The sequence below is a fragment of the Meriones unguiculatus genome, chromosome 4 (genome assembly GCF_030254825.1).
Source record: "Meriones unguiculatus strain TT.TT164.6M chromosome 4, Bangor_MerUng_6.1, whole genome shotgun sequence".
In the NCBI taxonomy this organism is placed as follows: domain Eukaryota; kingdom Metazoa; phylum Chordata; class Mammalia; order Rodentia; family Muridae; genus Meriones; species Meriones unguiculatus.
This window is the reverse complement of record NC_083352.1, coordinates 126,011,014-126,034,911: the sequence shown is the minus strand read 5'-3', so window position 1 is coordinate 126,034,911 and position 23,898 is coordinate 126,011,014. Positions and strand designations below refer to the sequence as shown.

Below are 23,898 nucleotides of genomic sequence, written 5' to 3'. Positions count from 1 at the left end.
GATCCCTGAGCCTTAGAAGTAATGGGTGCGAGGTCCTGTTTAGATCTGACCAGTCTACAGTCTCTTATTCTCTACATATTGACCAGCTTTGACCCTGTTAACTGCCATTCACTACAGAAAAAGCAGCTTCTCTGATGAGTTTTGGGTGAGGCACTAACCTGTGGGTGTAAAGATAAGTACTTGGGGGCAATTTAGTACTGTGCCCATTTAGCAGAAGAGTAGTAGGCTCTCCCAGAGGACCCATCACCTCCCCCACAAGTTCTTGGACGTACTAATAGGGGCAGGAGTGAATTCCATTTTCTGGGTGGGCCTTAAATCCAATCAGAAAGTGGCTGGTTACTCTCATAATATTTCTGTCACTGTTGCAATGGCAGGCATGTCTTGCCAACGCATTTGTTACTGCAACTGGCAGTGTTCACATCTGAGAAAGACTATTGATTACTTGCCCTGGAGTATACATACAGCTTCAGCATTGTGAAAGCCAGGTAGCAGGACTAGTGCTACTAGCTGGTTTCTCCATGTATTAGGACTCCAGTGTATGGTGTCTTCAGCAATAGGATCTTAGCATCAAGTTCTGGAGGGAAGCTAAGAGCAATGGCAGTAGCCTAGAATATGTTTTTGGCCGGTATCTATAGGGAACCCATTGACAAAAAATTGAAAAGAAGTAACATATATGTGGCTCTGTGCTTTTAATCTGATAGCTTATGGTATCTGTGAGAGGAATTATCTCCTGTTACAGGGTAAACCCATTTAAACTTCCAACTTTTAAAAATTTTATTTTATGCCTGTGGTTGTTTTGCTTGCATATATGTCTGTATATCCTGCCTTCAAAGGTCAGAAGAAGATGTCAGATTTCTTGAAACTGAAATTATGGACAGTTGTGAGCCATCATATGGATGCTGGGAATATAAGCCCAGGTCCTCTGGAAGAATAGCTAGTGTCTTTAACTCTTGAGCGATCTCTTCAGCCCTACCATTTAAACTTTTTGTTTTTGAGACAGAGTTTCCCTCTGTATTCCTGACTGTCCTAGAACTCACTCTGTAGACTAGGTTGGCCTTAAACTCACAGAGATCCTCTTTCCTTTGCCTCCTGAGTACTGGGACTAATGCCACGAGCTACCACTGCATGGCTAAACTTATAATTAGTGGGTATTTCAGGACACTTCTGCAGTAGTCTGACTAGTTTTTTGTTCTCTTGTAGTTGACAACACTTACTATAATGAGACAGACAAGGAAAATCTTCAGAAACAATCCATTCCATCAAATGATTGTTCTTCCCTGAAGGCTAAGCCGGCTATAGCAGGAAATACTCCTGTCCAGCCTCAGAGGTAAGAGTCGGGCCACAAGAGTGGGTATTATAGGCTGTTCAGACAGTCTAGGAACTACACAGATCATGTGTCAGTACCTCATGCTCATTCCGTGCTTATGGATTATAGCTTGCAGGTTTAGTTTATGGTTAGTGGTTATACATACTTAGTGCACTCAAGGCACATTCATTTCAAAGCAAGGATTCAAACTTGTCGTCGGTCTGATTTCAAAAGCTTTGTATGGTTAGAGTTGTTTTTCTGATGTCAATTGCCATTCTCTCTCCTTAAAAGATTTCATTTTTACTTTATGTATATGGGTTTTGCTTGCATTTATTATGTGTGTCATGGGCATTGCTGGTGCCTGTGGAGGTCAAAGGGTGTCAGACCTGGAACTGGAGTTGTAGGCAGTTGTGAGCCTCATCTGGATGCTGGGAGTCGAACCACTGAGCCATCTCTCCAGCCCTCAAACGCCTTTCTTTGTTTCTTAGTATTGCTGAAGCTTTCTTGTGGTTATATTTGTATATATCCTCTATTTTACTTTTTTTCTATTTTTGCCTTTTATTATTCATGCTTAATATTTTATGGTACTAGAGTTTAAACCAATCTCATGTGTGCTAAGCACATTTTCTATTATGGAATTACATACCAATCCTTATTTAAAATTCTGAAATTCAATTTATATATATATATATTTTGTGTGTGTGTATATGCCATTGTGTACATGAACAGTAGTTGAAGAAGAGTCAGGTCAGGTATCAGGCGTGGACACAGGCTTTTCTGTCCGCTGAGTGATCTGACCTCTCCACCCCATCCTTACCTTTCATGTTAATGGACAGCTTTTTTAAAAATAATTTATAATTTACTTTTTTTAAATGTACATTTGTTGTTTGGACTACATGTATTTCTGTGTGAGGGAGTTAGATCCACTGGATTTGAGTTACAGACAGTTGTGAGGAGCCATGTGAGTGCTGGGAATTGAACCTAGGTCGTCTGTTATATTAGACAGTGTTCTTTTCTTTCTTTCTTTTTTAAAAAAGACTTATTTATTTATTTATTATGTACACAGTGTTCTGCCTTCATGCCTAAAGAGGGCACAAGATCTCACTATAGATGGTTGTGAACCACCCTGTGGTTGCTGGGAATTGAACTCAGGACCTTTGGGAGAGCAGCCAGTGCTCTTAATCTCTGAGCCATCTCTCCATCACATAGCCAGTTTTAACTGGCTGAGCCCTCTCTCCAGTCCCCAGTGGACAGCTTTTATAGTAACCAAACAAAATTTAGTTTTTGTAGATGGCACTTAATGGGATCTTCTTTTAAAAAAGAAAACTGATCTGATAATTTTGTTTTGTTTTACTTGAGTGTATGTATATTACTATGTTATTATTACTAATTAGGTTAGATCTGACACTACTTTGTTTCCTGGTCATGGGTCTTTTTTGTTGTTTTATTTCCCTTTTGCTGTGATTGTATTTTAATTTTGACTCCTCCACTTTCTCTGTGTTCCTTATGTCTTCCCTGAGGAAGTAAACCCAGATCTGGCCTTGACCTCAGAGATCTGCCTGCTTCTCTGTAGGGTGTGACGCCATGCTTGATGCTCCTCTCCCCTCATGCGCTAGAAGTAGAGGCATGCACCACCACACGCCAGGGCTCACTCTGTTTGCTGAGTGCTGAGATTATAATAGAATGATCCTTTTTAGCCTGTTTTGTTGGTGTTTTTAAAAATCAGTTTTATTGAGGTCTAATTTATAAACCACCAGCTTATTTGAATATCAGAATTTTATGGTTGGAAATAACAATTAGATTACTAGAAAATAGACATTTTATTGGCCTTGTAGTTGACACACTTTTATTGTTTGAAGAACATTTTCGTATCTGTAGTAAATGTATTCATCATAAGATAAATTATGTCAATTCCACCACAGAAGATCTGTTAGACTCTCCGCTCAGAAGAATTTGGAGCAGAAGGAAAAAAGCCATGCTGCCCTTGTTGGAATGAAAGCAAAGAGATGCACTACTTCTGCTGGTGACTGCCCGCCTAACAAAAGAATGAAGGCGTAAGTAGGCAGGGCTCTTCACTGTCGCCTCCCGCGTGCTGGGTTTCTCTCCTGATTGAGGGTTGTGAGTTATAAAGCACAGTTACCAGTGGGCCCTTCTGGAGTCTGCTTGCTCTCTGCGTAGACTGGAAAACTCCAAAGCCCTGCTATGGCCAGGGACGCTGTTACCCGTCTGCTATGGCCAGGGACGCTGTTACCCGTCTCCTATGGCCAGGGACGCTGTTACCCGTCTCCTTTCTGGAAGGTGCTCAACTTGTCCACAGGTTTGTCTCCAAGTGTTCTTCAGTGGCGGACCCCGACCAGACTGTATGGTGTTCATGCTTATTATTAGTTTTAACCAGGGTGTGTTTCACAGCGAGGAATACTCTTAAAGTGTCTAAATAGTTTATGTACTTAACGTAAACTTCAAAACTGGTTTGCCACTGGCTTTGGTAGATTCTTAGCTATTGCTATTTTTTCATTTTGCTTGAGCTTCATTATCAGAAGGTAACTGCTATATCTTTAGACATATCCATGTTCAAGAGATTATATTATAAAGGAAGCAGGCTAGCATTCATTCTGGAAAGTGAGGTCTTCCCCAGAAATTCTATCTTCAATTTTATTTTAGTTGTTCAGATTGTCACTTGGATTGCCCAGTTGCAGGAGATGCTGCTGGAGCAAGTACAGTCAGTACTTGCAGCTGGTACATTGCTGTGATTCCCAAGTACGAAGAAACAGATGTCGTAGCTATCGGGAAGGTTGTCCACTGCCTTCTGTGTGTTGACTTGATGAAATCACTGTGTATTCTGAAACACCATTGGATGCCTCTCCTGACCTCTGAGGGCTTTATCACGGTTGACCTGTTCTGTGTATGAGCTGATGATGTGATCGAAGAACCTTGTGGTTTGAGTGTCATTAGTCCCCAAAAGGAGGATGTGCTTTAGGAAGTTGAAATTTATGTATGTTTTCTTCATTTTGAACTGAAGTTCTCATAAAAAGAAACCGGAGGAAGAGGAAGAGGGCAGTGTTCCAGCTACTTCAAGAAAGAATGAAAGAGAAAGCCTGGAGAAAGTCAAGGGCAGACATGCTGTGTCTGGTGTTCTACCTGCGAGGTAAATTTCTTTCCCAGGAGTAAGCTTTAGAGCAAGTATAACGAGATACAGATGGGTCCATCTTCAATCAAACTGGCACAGCTGCCATTTGGGAGACTCTTAAAAGCTGTCTGTGACTGGAAGGGTGCTGAGGTGGTAAGCAGTGAACACAAGATGCTGGCTTAAAACATGACCAGGACACGACTAGCGCGAGTTCTCGCTGGCTTAGCCACGCAGGCTTCCTTGAGCTTCTTTGCCTTTACCCAGTAAATGTACATGATTTTAGTCGGTAATCAACTTTGCAGTTTAGTTGTAGTCACTCGCCAAGAGATTATTTAAGTTTTTTCTGAAAAATCTTGTTTTTGTTTTAATAGATAATAGTTTATGACTATTTACTGCCAGTTTTATTTCTAAAAAACAAAAATATTTGCAGTCCCATTACCTTTTGTTCTGACCTTGCACTAACCTAGGAACTTCTACTCTTTTTGCCTCCACCTCCCTAGTGCTGGGGTTGTGGATATGCTGGTGTATATAGCACTGGAGACCAAGCTTTGTATATGTTTCTAAGTGCTCCCTACAAAGCTGCATGCTGAGCCCCTCATCTGCCTCCTTATAACTTTCAATTGCTTCAAATCTAGTTGATAACAGTATTTAACCATCAAAATACTACCTTTTTTTGTTTGTTTGTTTGTTTGTTTGTTTGAGCCAGAGTTTTTCTATGTAGCCCTGGCTGTCCTGGAACTTGCTCTGTAGACCAGGATGTATTCACATTTAGATCTTTCTGCCTCTGCCTTCCTAGCACTGGGATTAAAGGTGTGCACCACCAAACTCAACTCTATTTATCATTTTGGTAAATTGACTGCTTATAATATTTTATGTGGTACAAAGTAATGTTATAATCTAACAGTGATTGTGGAATAGTCAAACCAACTAGTATGTCCAGTACCTTAGATTCTCTCCTTTCTTTTTTAGATGTATATATATATATTTTTTCCCAATGCACAACATTTATACTGGTTTTATGGAGGTTAGAAGAGGGTGTCAGATCTCCTGGAATGGAGGTTAAGGATGGTTGTTGAGCCACCATGTAGATGCTAGAAACTGAACCCATGTGTCTGCAAGAGCAGTAAATGCTCTTAACTGCTGAGCCATCTCTCTAGCCCCTGTGCCTCAGATTCTTAACATTGTCTTATAGTGAGAACACTGGAGAATCATTGTCTTAGTGATTTTTGTTTTGTTTTTGTTTGTTTTTGTTTTTTCAAGACAGGGTTTCTCTGTGTAACCTTGGCTGTCCTGGATTTGCTTTATAGACCAGGCTGGCCTTGAACTTACAGAGATTCACCTGCCTCTGCTTCCCTGAGTTCTAGGGTTGAACTTCTGTTCTTTTTGCAGGCTAGTGATTTTTTTTCAATACATTACATTATTCCTGTGTTCACCATGCTATCCAATAGAGCTCTGAAATTCTTATTCCTCTAGTTTTATTGAAATTTTCTTTTCTTCGTTTTTTTAAGATAGAGTCTTAGGTAGTACAAACTTGTCTTAAACTTGCTATGTAGCTGCTGATGAACTTAAATTCTTGATCCTTCTACCTTTGACTCTCAGATGCTGAGGATATAGGCATGTTGAGCCTCACCATATGTCAGGCCTTTCACTGTCTACATAACACTTAGATTCTGGGAGCAGAAGTATTCATATTCTGTAATTTTAGTGGAGAAAAATAGGCTAAATTCTTTATTCAAGTTCATAGGTAGATAATAAAATGAAATGTTAGTATTTGAACCTGAGATGTTGGAATCTTCAATGACTTTACTCTGTCTGCTCTATTATACTATTTTAGAGTAACTCTTTCCTGTTTCTCCATTGAGAGAGAGGAAGGTAGGTAGGTAGGTAGGTAGGTAGCCTGGAGAATCAAGCCTAGTTCAACATGGTAGGCATGCATTGTACCCCTGAGCTGCAGCCTTGTTTATTTTATGCATTCTACTGTGGGCCTTTTTTTTTTTAATTAATTAATTAATTAATTAATTATTTTTTCCTACATTGCTGGGCCTAAAACTATCTAGGAAACCCAGACTGGCCTCCGATCAGAATTCTCTTTCCTTAGCCTCCCAAGTGCTGAAATTCTAAATGTGTCTCTTCTGGTTTTTTAATTTATTTTTTCATGTGACATAAAAATTGATTGTTGGTGTGGTCAAATGTGTGGGTCTTTTGTGATGTTTAGTGTCTTGTGTAGTTATTTTTTGCAATTGTTCTCTGAAAGTTTTATAATATCTAGTGTAAAGTGCCCATATATATATTTTTTTTCATAATGTTACCTAATTAATCCAACATCTGTTTCTGGTAGATACCTGTTTGGTTTTGATGGATAGCACAGATTATACAGAGAAACTACGCAGCAGCTTTAGAGTTTTTTGTATTATTCAACCTTTTTCCTTCTCTCTTTTACTGATTCTTATTTCTAGGCAGAAAGTTCTAAAAAGTACTGAGGAGCAGGAGTTGGAGAAAAGAATGAAAATGCAGCAGGAGGTCGTGGAGATGCGGAAAAAGAATGAAGAGTTCAAGAAGCTTGCTCTCGCAGGGCCAGGTTGATTGGGCCTCACTTGATTGAGTCTTAACTATGAGGGTGCTTCTTAGAAATTTAGTAGCATTTTTTGAGGTCTTTAGAGCAAGGACAAAACAAAAACAATCAGTTTGAGTAGTCAGCATAAGGCAATGTGTTTTATTTAAAATGATGGCTGTAGGTTCATCTGCCTCTCAGGGGTTACCCTCTAGACTGGACTACCCAAACTAGTGCTTTCTCAGGGCATGCTGTTCTTTGCTTATGTGCTAGCCAAAAGGATTGAGAAAGATGACAGTTGGCCTGGCCAGTTTGTTATTTTCTTTTCATCCTAAAGGATTAAAAAGAGCTCCATCCATTCAGTTGCACCTGGAAGGAAAAGTATAACTGAAGAGCTTGTAGGCTTGCTTTGTTTTGGCTTAGTGGTATTGGTGGCACCAAAGCTAGAGAGTCCTGCCTCCTGGATAGAAAAGTATCTTGGAGTTTATAGGGTCCTTTCTTAGGGATTCTGAGTTAAAATTTCCTTTTAGAGCAAGACATTTGCCTTTAAAGTCAGTTTATAGGGGTTGAGTGGTATAGAGTGTTTGACTAGAATTTGTGAGTCCCTGGGTTCCAAAACCTTTTTTTTTAAAAAAAAAGGTGAGGCCATGGCTTTATCAGAGCTGTTTAAAGACTACAGCCTAGTGATGGGCTCTTCTTCCTTACCTCGTTTGCATCTGAACAAAGCCCTTCAAACCCAATAGAACTCAGACATAAAATCTAGATCCTCTGTAATAAGAATACAGAAAGGATTAGTGTTGGAAAGGGGCTTACTAGTTAGTGTTCTCTGTTCTCAATGCTAACTGTGTGTTTTACTCTGTTCCTCAGGGCAACCTGTGAAGAAATCTGCGAGCCAGGTCACCAAAACAGTTGACTTTCACTTCCTCACAGATGAGCGAATCAAACAACAGCCCAAGAATCAGGAAGAGTATAAGGAAGTGAATTTCATGTCTGAACTTCGAAAGCATCCTTCATCTCCTGTAAGTAGCAGTATTCTTATTATTAATTCAGCAGGACTCAGCTGTAGTGTGGTCATTGTTTACAATTGGATGATTGAGGAAAGCTTACTCTTTGAATCAAGATAGATACACATTATGGGTGAACTCTGTGACTGTTACCAATTACTTCTCTGGGAAAGCATATTACCAAGTTGGTATAAAAATTAAGGTGGAAGGTTTGGAGAGATGGCTCAGTGATTAAGAGTATTGACTGCTCTTCTAGAGGTCCTGAGTTCAATTCCTAGCAACCACATGGTGGCTCACAACCATCTGTAATGGAACCTGATTTTCTCTTCTGGTGTGTGTGAAGACAGAGTATATAAATGTAATTTTTTAAAAAAGTAAAAAAAAATGTGGAACACGAAGCACATAAAATTATGTGTGGCAAATTTGTAGAGGCCTTCTCCTACACCTCAGGCTCAGGTGTGGAAAGTAGGACCTCATCTCAAATAAAAACAATGATGACTACAATGTGAGCTGCTCACTAGTGCCAGAATGTTGACCTAGGATCATCAGTGCTTCTGGTGCTGCTCTGCTAATAAAACTGGACACAATATGAGAGGTCTGCCCCAGCCCCAATTGGATCAGGGAGTTTTCTGTGACATTGTGTCTCCCAAGAAAGTCAGAAGGTACGACCATAGAGTCTCACCTAAATATGAGCTAAACAAGACCTGAACATGAACTAATTAAGGACAACCACAATAGACCTGTTAACATGGGTAAGGGAAAGGTCAGGAGGCCTCAAGCCTAACATAAAACTACAACTCAGGAGTGCTGATAACTGGAGAAACTGTCTTCCCGGAAGATACACCAGGTTATCCAATTTATATAAAGCTTCAGCCATGAAAACATACATAAAATAACATTATACAGACCGTCTTAGTTACAGTTACTGTTGCTGTGATGAGACATCATGACCAAAGAAACTTGGGGAGGATAGGGTTCATCTGGCTTATACTTCCAGGGCACTGTTGATCTTGTAGGAAGTCAGGACAGGAACCCAAGCAGGGCAGATCTGTGGAGGCAGGAGCTGGTGCAGGATCTGTGGAGGGGTGCTGCTTACTCGCTTGTTCCCTGTGGCGTACTCAGCTTGCTTTCTTTAATTTTTTATTTTTTGGTTTTTTGAAACGTTTTTTCTGTGTAGCCTTGGCTGGGCTTGCTGTGTAGACCAGGCTGGCCTCGAACTCATGAGATCCAGCTGCCTCTGCTTCCCTGAGTGCTGGGATTACAGGTGTGCGCCTCCACACTTGGCTCAGCATGCTTTCTTACAGAAGCCAGGACCTTTCTCTGTGTTTCCCTGGATGTCCTGGAACCCACTTTGTATTTGAGACTGGCCTCAAACTCAGAGTTTGTGCCTGCTTCTGTCTCCTCCAGTGCTGGGATTAAAGGCATGCACCGCTACCATCTGCTTTTTTTTTTTTTTTTTCAATTTAAAAAAGAGTAGTGGGCACTTTGAATTGTAGACCCATGCCTTTTTTTAAAAAAAATTATTTAATTTATTTAATTTTTTCTTTTATGTGCATTAGTGTGAAGGTGTCAGATCCCTTGGAATTGGTGGTACAGACAGATGTGAGCTGCCATGTGGGTGCTGGGAATTGAACCCCGGTCCTTTGGAAGAGCAGATAGTGCTCTTAACCACTGAGCCATCTCTCCAGCCCCCCTGCCCCCCCCTTTTCAAAGATGGGGTCGAAATTACTTGAGGCTTGCCTTAAACTCACTGTGTACCTGAGGATGGCCTCGCCTCCCAATAATGGCCTCCCAGTAAGTCAGGATGTTCACCACCACTCCTGACTTCAGGCAAAGTTTTATTTCCTTTTATTATTCATGTTTATACCTATGTATCTTGTGAATGTATGCATTGTATATGTGGGTGATGACGGAGGCCAGAAGAGAGAATAGGATCCCCACCTGGATAGCTGGAGTTAGAGGCAGTTCTGAGCCACCTGATGTGGGTGCTGGGAATTGAACCCAGGTCCTCTGGAGGAACAGCAGGTGTTCTTAACCACTGATCCACTTCTCCAGCATCCCCTCCTTTTAATTAATTATTTATGCTTATGTATGTTTTGTCAGCATGAATGTCTATAGATCATGTGTACGACTGGTGCCCACATGTGTCCAGTTTTATTAGCAGAGCACCACCAGAAGCACTGATGATCCTAAGGTGGCGTTCTGGAGCTAGTGAGCTTTTCACATCTGTAGTCACCATTGCCCTTTATTTGAACTGAGGTCCTGCTCTGGCTCGTCTTGAGTCAGCCTTAAACCCTGAATTTGTTGCAGCCTCATTGTCCTTGAGCTTTGCTTCTATTCAGAGCAGTTTTAAATTAATGATCCGGCTAGGCATAGTGGGGCACACTTTTAATCCTAGCACTTGGGGAGCTAGAGGCGGTGGATTTCTTACGAGTTCAAGGCTGTTTGCTATACATAGTAGTTTTAGGCCAGCCAGGGCTGTGCAGAGAGACCTGTCTTAAAACAAACAAACAAAAAAAGATTTAAAAAATTAATGATACACAATGGGGTAGGCTTTTTCATCAGTCAGTTTGAGGGTGTATGTGGAGATGCTAAGTTAGGCTTCTGTCTGACCGATGCAGGCCCAGCAGCCCATGCCAATTTTATATGTTTGGTTTTTCCTTTCCTTTCCCTTTACATTCTAAGAATACTTGCTCTTGATTGGTTCAAAACATTTATACACTTGGGGAAAATTGCATATGTTCTATTGCAAAACAGTCTCCTAAGAGCCAGATTTTTTACAAGAAGAAAAATGATAAAGGGCTGGTAACTGCACACCTGTGCTGAATATGTGGCTGTGCTAGATCTCACTTAATTTGCCGAACAACTTTTTTCTTCACAGGCCCGAGTGACTAAAGGATGTACTATTATTAAGCCTTTCAATCTGTCCAAAGGAAAGAAAAGAACATTTGACGAAGCAGCTTCTACATATGTGCCCATTGCACAGCAGGTTGAAGCCTTCCACAGACGGACCCCTAGTAGATATCATCTGAGGAACAAGAAGGACGAGAGTGAGTTTCCTGCCAGTGCCTTGCTGGCCAGAGTCTCTTCCCCATCCACAGCACAGCAGGAGACTATTGAAGGGGGAGTGGGAGAGTGAGGATAAATTTGTACAGATTTGGTGGTGAACAGATGAAGAGATTTTATTTGTCTCTGTCTTTATGAAAGTAATTTCTGGGCTGGAGTGATGGCTCAGTAGTTAAGAGCACTGTCTGCTCTTCCAGAGGTCCTGAGTTCAATTCCCAGCAACCACATAGTGGCTCACAACCATCTATACTGAGATCTGATGCCCTCTTGCAGGTGTACATGCAGATAGAACACTCATACATAAAAGATAAGTACATCTTAAAAAAAAAAAGAAACCCTGTCTCAAACTTCCCCTCTCCCAGAAAAAAAAAAAAAAAGTAATTTCTACAAGAAGATAAGAAAATCTAAAGACTGAAAACAATGTAAACTTCAGTTATGAGAAGACTGGCTAAGCTGGGTTGGTGGTACATGCTTGTAAGATCAGCATTTTGGAGGTACAGGCTCAAGGCCCATGTACACTGAGACTACACTGAGACTCGCCTGGGCTGCACAGGACTCAGTCTTAAAACAAAAACAAATATGGCTAGTATTTTGGGTAAAACAGGATTTGTTTTGAGGAATGTACAGATTTTCTTGTCTGTTAGGCAGTGTTTAGCACTTTGCTTATGTGGCCACATGGGCTGCTTTAAATGCAGTATTTCTCTTTTCTGTGCACTGATGGGACTCTGCCTCAAGATCCTGTGCATGCTAGGCAAGCCCTCTACCAGTGTGCTACATTTTTCCTAAAAACAGTATTTCTTTTAATTGTCTATTATGAAAATAGTGATTTTTTTTTTGTCTTGTTTTGTTTTTTAATCTGTCTTTTACAGACCTTACTGGCTCTGTGCCCCTCCAATGAGGAGGAATGTTTCCCCTATTCTGGCACTCCCTGTAGCTGCTCAGGCACACTGTTCCTTTCTAAGTGACACGATGTCTTTAGAAGTTCAACAGTGGAAAGCCCTTCCTAGTGAAGCTTTTTATCCTCAAGGAATTAAGATTCTAACTAGCCAAGGCACCATAGTCAGACAGTGTTTCAAAAGAGAAGCCAGCGAATGGACAGATAATTAATTTTTCTCACTGTTATTTAAGGAGAATTTGTTCTTGAGTAATATGAAAATTGATAGGCTTGTTACTGATCAGGGAAACCAATACCTTCTGTGAATGTTTGTAATGCTCTAAACCAGTGGCTCTCAACCTATATGTTGCAACTCCTTTTGGGGTCAAACAGCCCTTTTACAGGGGTCACCTAAGGCCATCAGAAAACACAGATATTTACATTATAATTAATAACAGTAGCAAAATTACAGTTATGAAGTAGCAACAAAAATAGCTTATGGTTGGGGTCAGCATGACATAGGAACTGTGTTAAAGGGTCACAGAATTAGGAAGGGAGAACCACTGCTCTAAATAATGATGCATTGACATAGTTGTTCTCCCTCCCTTTGTCTCCAACTCTTTAACTTTGACTGTCTGTTTTGACTATCTGATTTTCCCCTTCTTTTCCTCGCTGTTTGCTGTAGCTATATAGTGAGGTCGTTTTGAAAATTGAAATGTAGTGCAGCCTGGCAATAAACTGCTGATCCTTCTGCCTCAGTTTCCTAAATGCTAGGCTTACAGATATGTACCATCATGCCTGACTTTACCATTTTACTTGCTGTGAGTGGCCTGGATACTTTGAAACAGATGTTTTTGTGAAATTCATACAGGTGGGAATTACTCACTGATTTGTAAAGGTCTGTTGTCTTAAAACTACAATAAAAACATTGTCAACAACAAGCAAATCAGTTACTGTTGTTAATAGAAAGGCCTATGCAGTGGCAAGGGCCCTATCAGACATGGTTAGATTTTGAGTGCAGAAGATAGCAGAAGAATTTACCCAAAGACTGTCCTTAATAAAAATGATGGGAGGGAGGAAACAGCTGTCAGGTTGACTGGCATGAGCTGACTTGAGTGTACCAAGTCAACTACTCTGGTTCCATTTCTACATAGTTGGGTCAGGACTTACAGGTAGCCTGGATCTTGGGCCAGGTGACTTGGATCTCAAGGAACTAAGCAGATGTCTGTGATTTTGTTTTATAGGCCTCTTACCCCCCAAATCTGTGACCAAGATCAAACGAGATCCTCAGACTCCCCTACTGCAAACCAAATACCGTGCAAGGCCTGTGACATGCAAAAGTACAGCAGAGCAGGAAGCTGAGGAGCTTGAGAAACTGCAACAGTAGGTTTCACTGGTTGTTTCAGGGGAAGACCGGCAGCAGTGACTGTTTACCTTTCCATGAAAAATGTGTGGCATTTAGTGGCTCTGTAGGCTGTGCTCCTGTCTGACTGAAAGTGGGACTATGGAGGTCCTGGAGCATACTCTGATAAACATCCAGTGCAATGTAATGCAATGGGGGTGACAGAGCTAACTTTGAATTCTAATTAAGGATAAGCTTGGTCTAGGTAGTCCTACCTTTCCCCGACTCTCAGGAGATCTGCAGCTTCACTCTTGGAAGAAGCCAGAACTTAGTGTCTGCACTGAAACCTTGTCTCCCTAGAGCTTCCTGACGATTGTGGTACCCTTCTTTGTGTGTAAGACAAACACTGTGCTGTGAAGCTAAACACCAGCTCCTTTTTAATTTTTGAAACTTTAGTTTTCAACTAGAGCCACACTCAGTTGGTTGGGATGGCTTTGTAGCTCAAGTACATCTTGATTTTCCTAAATCGCTGGGATTACAGACCTATGTCACCAGAGTACAGGGTTTCATGTATCCCTTGCTGGTCTCAAAGTTGCTATTAGCCAAAGAGGACTTTGTTTGTTTGTTTGTTTGGTTGTTTGTTTTTAATGTTTCTGGGAGTTTTGCTTCCACGTAATGTTTATGTACCGCTGGCATGCCTGGTGCCCCTGGAAGCCAGAATTGGACATTGGATCCTTTGGAACTGGAGTTATAGATGGCTGTTAGCCACCATGTGGTTATTGGGAATTGAAGTTTTTCTGGAGTAGCAGCCAGTACTTTTACCTGAGCCATCTCTCCAGCCCCAAATTTGAATTTCTGGCCCTCCTGTTTCTGCCCGCTGAGTGCTAGGACTATAAGTCCCTGCCCTCATGGAGCCCCAGCCCAGGAGGATTTTAGACTGTATCATGTACTCTTTTCTTAAGGAGGCGAAGAACATGGTTATGAAAAGGAGAGATTTTGCTGTACATGGTGGAGCATCTTAATGCTTAGATTTTGTTCTACTTTGTGTAGTTTTTATTTAATTTAAAAGGCCTTTAAATCCCAGCACTCAGGGAGGCAGAGGCAGTGGATCTCTGTGAGTTTGAGGGTATTCTTGTCTATAAAGCAAGTCTAGGACGGCCAGGGCTACACAGAGAAACCCTGTCTTGAAAACAAACAACCAAAGCCTTTTGTGTTTATTACTTCAATTTCCTTGTTACAGATACAAATTCAAAGCACAGGAACTTGATGCCAGGATTTTTGAAAGTGGCCCAATCTTGCCCAAGAGACAGCCTGTTAAGCCTCCTACTCAACCTATTGGTTTTGATTTGGAAATTGAGAAACGAATTCAGGAGCGAGAGGCAAAGAAAAAACCAGAGGAAGAGCACTTTGAATTTCATTCCAGACCTTGCCCTACTAAGATCTTGGAAGATGTTGTGGTAAGAATACTTGAGATGTTGGGTGCTGGCAGAGTGTCCTGCCTGAGACTGAGTATCTACCCAGAAATATTCCAGTTGATACTGTGAGCAGGACAGCAGCATATTGGGCTGGAGATGACAAAGAGATGCAGCAGGACTGGATTTTGGTTTCTTTAAGTCTAGTGAGAGAGTCAGTGTGTGGTTTGATAATGCAGACTGTTGGGAAGATGTGTTCTGAAAAGAGGTGTGGGTTAAAGGGCTGCAGAACTTGAGAAGAGGGAAGCTTCGGAGAGCACCATGTTGAGGAGGCAGCATTTGGTGATGTTTAGTAGGGCTGACATCCTCATGTTGTCATTGTGTTGATGTGTATGATGACTGACATGTGTCCCTTTTTCATATGTGTCCCCTTTTTATCCCTCAGTTTCTGTAAGATTGGTTTCAGAACCTTGCTTATATAACCAGGCTCTGTAGTTGTTCAAGTCTTAGAAAATATAAACTAACAAACTGTACACTGTTAAATAATTAATGTTTCCTTTGAGATGGGGTCTTGCTTTGTTGCTCAGACTTGTCTTAAACTTCTAGGCTACGGAGGTGTCCTTATATCAGCTTCTGGTTGCTGGGACTGCAGATTCATGCCACTGTGCCTGGCTTACTGTTTGTCATGTTTTCCTTTGCTTGCTTTAGAGTCAGTTATGAACAAAACTGTAATGTATTATCACTGGGCACAACTTTGTTTATTCTGTTTCCTCACATTAAACCAAAAGCAACTAGCCTCATGTTCTACTGCCAAGGCTGATGTGTCTACAGGCTGTGCTAGACACTGGAAGCTTAAAGGTGGACTAAGACAGGCACTTGTCCTCAAGCTGCTACAGGCTGGTAGAGCAGACCACATGCTCTCACCAGGTCTTCTGGAAGGTGCTGTGTGTAAGTGTTATGGCTGAGGAGAAAGGCTTCCCTATACAAGTGTTGCTGTTCTGAAGGGAAAGGTATTCTGACAGTCGGAAACCTAGGAATACTAGAGTCACTGCACAACAAACCTCACACAAGAGGTTTATTGGAAGAGACACAAGAAAGTGACTTCCTCTGCTCAGTGAGAAGCTACAAAGAACTGAGCCAGAGACAGGTTTCCTTTGGGAGGAGTTTTCTAGAAATTCAGGGTGGTAATTGGTGAGTTTCAAGGCGCAAGCCCAGGGATTGGTGGGATTTGTGAAAGCTGGCCTTGGAGACTATTATGTGTCCATATGCAGGTGGGAAGCAGAGTTGGGCTAGAGCAGAGCCCTGGTTCTGGGTTGTTTCTTTCCATGTCGCATAATCCTAGTTCATTTCATCATGATTTGGTGCTGTCCATCTGTCCAGGATGTAGCAATGGCAGATTTTGTTGTAAGAATCTTGTGGAAGTGCACTCACTATGTCTGCTGACAGGGTCTCCTTTGTTAGTGATACCAGTCTTTAGAAAACAGAAAATTTGGAGCTAGAAAGAAGACTCAGCAGTTAAGAGTAATTGTAGTGGACTGGAGAGACGATTCAGAGGTTAAAAGCACTGGCTGCTCTTCCAAAGGTGCTGAGTTCAATTTCCAGCAACCACATGGTGACTCACTACCATTCATCTATAATGAGATACAGCATATACCTCATTACCTCTTCTGGCCTGCAGGTGTACATGCAGACAGAACACTGTATACATAATAAATAAATCTTAAAAAAAAAAATAGCATCCAGTCCCAGGGGATCCGACACCCTCTTGGACCTTCTCTGGTACCAGGCATGCACATGGTGACATATGTACATGCATGCAAACACGCATCCACATGGGGAAATCATCTTCTAAAGTTTTCAGTGGAATGAGCATCCCTGCTGCGGTGGTCCTGTGAGGGGCTGTGCATCCTCTGGCAGCAGTACTGTCACGTAGAGAGACCGTTTGTCTGGTACCAAGGCACCATCTTTCTGATCCCTTCATGGTAGCAAGTCTTCATGTTTAAAGGTTAATTTGTTTGCATCTTTTTCTATTTTGTTTGAGAAGATTCACATTAGCTAAGCTGGCCTAGAGCTTGCTGTGTGGTGGAGTCTGACTTCTTGTTCACCCTCTGGGTGCTGTAATTATAGGTGCAGGCCTCCAGGCCTGGCTTAAATAGCTTTTAGAAGCTAGTCCCAAAAGTGTGACTAAAACTTTTTTAAAATCGTGTTTTCTACGTTGTTCAAGATAATAGAGGTAGAAATAATTTTGTAAAATTCAATATCAGCCACGCGTGGTGGCACACACTTTTAATCCCAGCACTCATGAGGCAGAGACAGGTGGATCACTGAGTTGAAGGCCAGATTGGTCTACGTAATAAAAGTCTGTCTTAAAAAACAAAACAAAACAAAACAAAAAATCAAAAACAAGAAAAGTAGATATCAAACAAGTGCTTACATGATCCCTAAAGTGGCGTTGAGAACCCGAGGGCTGGGCCTAAGGTGGTGGAGTGCTTGTATAGTGCGTGGCACGCTGGCCCAGTCCCAGGTACACAGAAGCCATGACTTACGGACATCTATAACCCCAGTATTCAGGAGGAACTCAGGGTCTACCTAGGGGCTAGAGATTTAAGGACTAGAACAATACCACTCCTGCAGCACTCACAGGCTAGGCCGGGGAGGTGAGCATCCGAGAAAACACAGGAAAGTGTGTCATGCATAACCAGCTACCATTCTGAGCTCTCCATCTGGGACTTCAGCTAACCATGGATGAAAGACATGCATCTGCACTGATCATGTACAGACTTTTTCCTTTGACTGATATTCCCTCTACAAATATGATGTAATATGTATATGCAACACATTTTCATTGTGTTAGGAATTATATTAGTGACATAAAATATATGGAAAGATGTGCATAGGTTACATGTAAATACCACACGGTTTTGTTTAAAGGATTTACATATTTGTTAGTTTTGATTTCTATGAGTGGGGCTTCTAGACTCTTGACAGTGCTGGCAGTGTAGGCTTCTATCGTCTTGGCACATGATCTTGTGTGCATGCATATGTGTGTCCATGCATGCGTCCATGCGTGTGTGCGTGCACGCGTGTGTGCTGTTTATATGAGAGTGTTAGTTCTTCCATGCTTATGTGGAGATCAGAGGACGGCTCTGGGTCAGGCTTGCTTGGCAGGTGGCCCCTTGTCTGTGTTCTATCTCCGCCCCTGGTTGTTGGTATCTCGTGCAGCATACTGAAAGTTGTTGTGGGATGTCTGATTGAGTCGTGCGTTCTCTCCAGGGTGTCCCTGAGAAGAAGGTGATTCCAGCCACGGTCCCCAAGTCGCCAGTGTTTGCACTGAAGAACAGGATCCGAGTGCCCACTAGAGAAGAGGTGATGCCTGGGAGGAGGGAGCCTCCTTTTTCTTCTGCAGACCAATCTGAGTCATTGCCGCTCTTTACCCTTCCTGGGGCCCAGAGGCAATGAGCTCTGGTTTGGAGTTATCTGTAAGAATAATATGAATGTTTGATCATCTGTTTTGTTCCTCTGAGAGCACTAAAATTGGTAAGGCGTGACCCTTAGCTTCTAGTGATTGCATGTTACAGCCTATGGAAAAGAGCGGGAAAGTGAAGCATTAGAGGTTTGTCTGTTCCTGGAGCATTGACATCATGCTATCTTTGTAACATTGTCAAGAGGTTCCTGAGTTTTTGTCACTGTTCAGTAAGGGAAGTTTAAAATTCATGCTAAGCAGTTACATTGTATTATCCTTGATAATCAAGGGTCACAAAGGTGACAGAGGGTGATGATTCATGGAACTGTAAAATGTGAACTGTCATTGATCATGCTAGCTTCTTATTACAGCTCCTATTTTATCTATAAATATCCAGAGTTAGGGTAATTTTATAGCAGATCTCGGCATAAACCTTTTTATAGGTTCAGTTGGAACTCAAATACATGGTAATCTTATGTTACTAGCTTGAACCCAAACAACTTACTTGGTCCTATTCTGGGTTTGGCAACCATTAATTCCAGTCACATGTTTTAGTGGAGTCTAGAGTCTGAGTCAGAGGCTAAGGTGTAAGTATGCTTACTTCGTACCTTTCTTCTGGCCTCCATTATCTGTCTGATCTAATTTTGTTAGCCTAACATTCCTATGAGAAACTTAAAAATCTTAAGGAGTAATTGTGTTAGTCATTTACTGAATGCTTTACATTGCTTTGACCCATGACGCAGTCACTGAATTGGCATTGTCTCTTTGAAAGAAAAGGAAGCTGGGATATCCAGAGTTGAGTGACTTGTATTAATTGATGGCTTATCCCATATAGTGTTTTCTGAGTACACATTCTGAGGAGGGTGAGCAGTGGGGAAATGGGTCTTGTTTCTAAACTGTACTTTCTCTCTTAGGAAGAGGATAAACCAGTAGTGATAAAAGCTCAACCTGTGCCACATTATGGGGTGCCTTATAAGCCCCACATCCCAGAGGCAAGAAACGTGGAGGTGTGCCCTTTCTCTTTTGACACCCGGGACAAAGAGCGCCAGCTGCAGAAGGAGAAGAAAATAAAAGAAATGCAGAAGGGGGAGGTAGGTGTAGTTTGCAAAATACTATTCTTTAATTCCCCCCAAAGGGAGCCTTTTTCTCCCCTATTTGTTTGTTGGTTTGGTTTGAGCAGTGTCTTGCTGTGTAGAGCGCACTGGCTTTGAATCTGTGGTTGTCCTCCTGCCTCTGCCTTCCAAGTACTGGGATTACAACATGCATCACCACACCTCACTCAGGGAGTGTTCTATATAAAGTTAACTTTATATATAGATGTATACTTTTTATATAAAATTAATATTGTTGCTTTCCACTGATGCCTGCAAGACCCCCTGTGAGGTTACTTATTGGGCAGGTAACTTAAGTGATCTCTCTGGCACAAGGAGGCTATGACTGCCAGCTTGGGAAGCATTAGGAAAACCTAGGTTTTCTCTTGGCTCTAAAAAGGTCCATTGTTTTTCTGCTTTGAAAACTGATTTACTCTCCTTGTCTTTCAGGCTCATACACATACTCAGGAGTAAATATTGCTTTATCTCTGTCTCAGTTTACTTTCTGTTACTGTGATAAAACCAAAAGCAACCTGGGAAGAAAGGGCTTGTTTGGCCATGCTTTCTCAGTTGAAGTTTCTTCTTTCTTCCAAGATAACCCTGACTTGTGTCAAGTTGACAAAATGCTTACCAGCATACTTGATAAGAGGCTTTTGTTGTTGTTGTTTCATTTGTCTTTGGGGACATTGTCTCACCATGTAGTCTAAGCAGGTGTATTGAGCTCCTGAACCTTCATTAGTTCCTAGAGATCTGGGGCTATAGGTGTGCATTGCCATGTCTGGCAAGAATTCTCTATAATTTTCTGTGATTAACCTATTTTATTCAGAGACTTGAAGGTGGGGAGGCACTGAAGTTGTTGATGTCCTCTGTGGGATAGGTTTTCCTGTCTCCCCACTGATGAAAGTTCCTTACGTTATTCTTATGTTTGCTTCTCCATTAGGTGCCCAAGTTTAAGGCACTTCCTCTGCCCCATTTTGACACTGTTAATCTGCCAGAGAAAAAGGTAAAGAATGTGACTCAAGCTGAGCCTTTCTCCTTGGAGACGGACAAGAGAGGTGCCTACAAAGCTGAGATTTGGAAGCACCAGGTAGGAATAGGGAACAGCTGGTTGGCTGGTGGGTAGGTGAGTGGGCAGGCCTTTAGGTATATTGGGCAGGTAAATCTACTATGTATACTGAAATCATCCGGGATGACAGATTGGATCATTTTAATGTAGTCTATATGTAAACCAGGAGTCACATTAGGTTTTTTTGTAAAATGTCAGGTAATACTTGGTTTAGATTTTATAGGTTACCTACAACTTCTGTCGAGTATTTTCTCACCCCTCTCGATTTACTTGACCCTTTGAACATGTAGAGACTGTTATCAGTTCAAGTTGCATTTGGCAGCAGGCTGAGTTTTGCTCATGTCTGCTTCAGCAGTCACCTGGGGAATGTGAGACACCTTCTCAGTCAGGAGTTTCTTTCTGTAGGATCTCATCTGTTTAAGTTGGTGTTTTGTAAGAAACAGGATGGGAGAATTGGTTCTCAATAAGACAGGCTGTTTTTTCAATATGATATGTGATATAATTGCTCTTTATCATAATAGAAGATTAAAGACAAATGATTGGTTATAGGTTGGTATAATTGGAATGTAATTTTGCCACTCTCACTGTTCTCTGTCTCACCTCAAGACAAAAACTAACCAGGATTTAATCAAGCCTCTGGGTCTGACTACTCATTTATGAAAAATAAAGGGATGGAACGTTCTGTCTTATTAGTCTAGAACCCTCAGGATATGTGTTACTGCTACAGTAGTCATGACATATTGTATGCTACTGGCTGATGGACTTTCTTCTAACAGCTGGAGGAAGAACTGAAGCAGCAAAAGGAAGCAGCTTGCTTCAAGGCTCGTCCAAACACTGTCATCTTCCAAGAGCCCTTTGTTCCCAAGAAAGAGAAGAAATCAGCTGCTGGTAGTATTCTATGTATAGTCTTGGGGATTGGGACAGAATGTCACACTTTGCAGGGGAAGCTAGGACTCAGTTGTGTCAGAACAATGCTCTGTCATCAAGAAATGCTTTATCTGAGGGCATGGTCGCTTTCTTCCCTTAGACCAGCCTTTTGCTTTTGTTGGACCCCGTAGCGCCCCTGAGTGTGGTCAAGTGTGCTGGGCAGACACAACTGGCCTTTCAGTGACAGTCATAGGTGATCCACAGCCAAAAGGGGAGCAAGTGGATAAGGGAGGGCGCTGGGATTTCTTTCTGTATCCAAAAAAGACTGGTTTCTCAGGCAATGGGCAACATGGCAGGAGGTTGGGGCTCTTCTTCTGTCTTAAGTGCCTATGTAGAAGAGCAGCAGGCGGTGTTGAGCAAGCTACCTCACCGCACTTGTCTCATTGATACTGAATGATTCCAGAGGCCTCTCCAACCTCTCAGCGTTCTAAGGCATGTGCTGCGGCTTTTCTCCAGGCTTCTTCCTCAGTAGCTTTTAGTTGCTAGCCATGTCTTTCTGCTTGGCCTAGTCCTGGGGGCTAGGTTTATGTGTACTGCATGTGCATCAATATTGTCTCTGTTTCTGTGCTCAGAGAACCTTTCTGGTTCACTAGTTCAGGAACCTTTTCAGCTGGCCACTGAGAAGAGAGCCAAGGAACGGCAGGAGCTGGAAAAGAAAATGGCTGAAATGGAGGCCTGGAAAATGCAGCAGTTGGAGGAAGTGAGGCAACAAGAAGAGGAGCAGCAGAAGGAGGAGCTAGCCAGGCTTCGGAGAGAACTGGTAATTGATGAGCCCTGGGTTGTCTCTGTTGTGTGTTCTGGTGGAGAAGGGCTGATGTGGTCAACATCCACATGGCGGTGTGAGCGGGCAGTGCGGTCTCTCTTGGTCCACTTTGAAAGTCAGCCGTCACTTCTCCGTGGTTATTCCCCCAGGTACCTGCCTATTGAGCTTGTTCCCAGTGTAAATCTGTTTCCTAGAGCACTTCTCAGAGCGGGCCCACGGCAATGCCCGTTAGCGCAGTGCATCGGTGCTGCTGCTCACTGTGGTGAATCGGTGCTGCTGGTCACTGTGGTGAAGTGCTCTTGCACTCTCACAGCCCTTCTTGATTAGTGTTCTTTTGCTTTTTGTTTTGGTCTGTGATTTTGTTGAGTACTAACTGTCAATCAGCTAAGTGTAAAATTTCACTCTGGCAATTAAAAAAGTGTTTTTTTTCTTTAGATATGAGCATTTTGAGTGCTTGTATGCCTGTGTACCACTTGCATGCAGTGCCTACAGGAACCGGAAAAGGACAGCAGGTCCCCTTTAGAAAGACATCATTACACTTATTTTTAACTTTTTAATGAGTTATTTATTATTTTATACGTATGAGTGTTTTGCTTGCATGTCGGCATATCTGCCATGTGTGTGCCGGTGCCCTCAGGTCAGAAGAGGGTGTCAGATGCTCTGGAACTGGGGTTTCAGATGGTTGTGGACCACAGTGTGGGTGGTGGAAATTGAACCTGGGTCCTCTGGAAGAGCAGCCAGTGCTCTTAACCGCTGAGCCATCTCTCCAGACCCTGGCACAACATTTTAACTTGTAACTTTTGTGTGCTACACTTAAGCAAGGCCCTGTTGCTCCCCAGTAAGTTACACGGGGGATAAGTTTGAAATTCTTAGTGAGGGGCCCAGTGAGCAACAGTAGAAACCTGTTTGGCCATCACACTCCTCCATTTTACTGTGCCCTTCTTCCCCTTAACTTTGTAATTAGGACCTATAACCCTGTCCAACCATTTTTGTCTAAAAGACAAAAGGAAACAATTCTGCACATAGTTCTGTGGCGTCCCCCTCAGTGATAACTTTCTTTTCTTACTCCGCAGGTGCACAAGGCAAATCCAATACGCAAGTACTCAGCAGTGGAGGTGAAATCAAGCGAGCTGCCTCTGACTGTGCCCGTGTCTCCCAAGTTCTCCACTCGATTCCAGTAGAAGCTGCTCTCTACGTCACACAGGCATGGAGAGAACCCTCTCTCAGACTTACCCACCCATGTGTGGCAATGTACCTGACAACTGTGGATGCCAGTGTTTGTGAAGATCATTCTACATACAAACTTTTGAAGCTAATGAGACACAACTCATTTAGGCTTTAATCAGACTTCTTGTAGTTATTTCCTTCAGACATTAGTTGGCTTTTTGCTATTAGTCTTATCTCTGGCTGGAATTTCAAACATTTGTTCTGGCACAGTCTAATTTTTTACCTAATCTCCCCAACCCCTTTTATATGTGCACTGTAAGCATAAAATAAAGGCAGTCAAGTCCTAGGCTGTGGTTTAGTCACAGAGTAAATGAGCAGCTGCCAGTTTGTCAGATTGGTTCTTTGTTCAGGAAGAGTTTATGAAGGAGCCCCGAGCGGCGAGGCAAGGAACCTGCTGATGGCACCAAGGAGGACACTGTGTGGACTCATAGAAACCCTACAAAGCTGCTGTTGAAGCACGATCTTCACTGTTGCTGCTGACAGTGGAGTGGCACAGCCGACATCTTCCAGCCTGGCTTGGAACGACCTTCTCTTTAAAGGTCACAAGGTTTTATTTGTGCTCACTGTTTTCGGAGAATGCAGTCCATCCTGGGGATGGTGAGGTGACGAAGTTCAGTCTGACAGAAAGCACAGCTGAGGCTGGCAGCTAAGACTAGTCTGTAACCTTCAAGGGTCGGTC

At 42.3% G+C, this 23,898-nt stretch overlaps 1 protein-coding gene across 3 annotated transcripts in view; it reads left to right on the top strand.

The window, feature by feature from the left end:
• Positions 1-23,536, top strand: part of Tpx2 (TPX2 microtubule nucleation factor) — a 48,321-nt gene extending 24,785 nt beyond the window's left edge. For 2 of the 3 annotated variants that reach the window (XM_021639685.2, XM_021639686.2), the window contains exons 4-17: positions 1,201-1,327; positions 3,229-3,360; positions 4,326-4,451; positions 6,890-7,011; positions 7,852-8,003; positions 10,870-11,038; positions 13,173-13,311; positions 14,511-14,727; positions 17,956-18,048; positions 19,060-19,236; positions 20,177-20,323; positions 21,079-21,190; positions 21,802-21,989; positions 23,066-23,536. In XM_021639685.2, the coding sequence (XP_021495360.1) occupies positions 1,201-1,327; positions 3,229-3,360; positions 4,326-4,451; positions 6,890-7,011; positions 7,852-8,003; positions 10,870-11,038; positions 13,173-13,311; positions 14,511-14,727; positions 17,956-18,048; positions 19,060-19,236; positions 20,177-20,323; positions 21,079-21,190; positions 21,802-21,989; positions 23,066-23,173 (2,009 nt within the window). In that variant the 3' untranslated portion in view covers positions 23,174-23,536. The remainder of the gene's footprint in view (positions 1-1,200; positions 1,328-3,228; positions 3,361-4,325; positions 4,452-6,889; positions 7,012-7,851; positions 8,004-10,869; positions 11,039-13,172; positions 13,312-14,510; positions 14,728-17,955; positions 18,049-19,059; positions 19,237-20,176; positions 20,324-21,078; positions 21,191-21,801; positions 21,990-23,065) is intronic. The other variant, XM_060383067.1, reaches the window with a different exon arrangement.
• Positions 23,537-23,898: the final 362 nt, after the last annotated feature.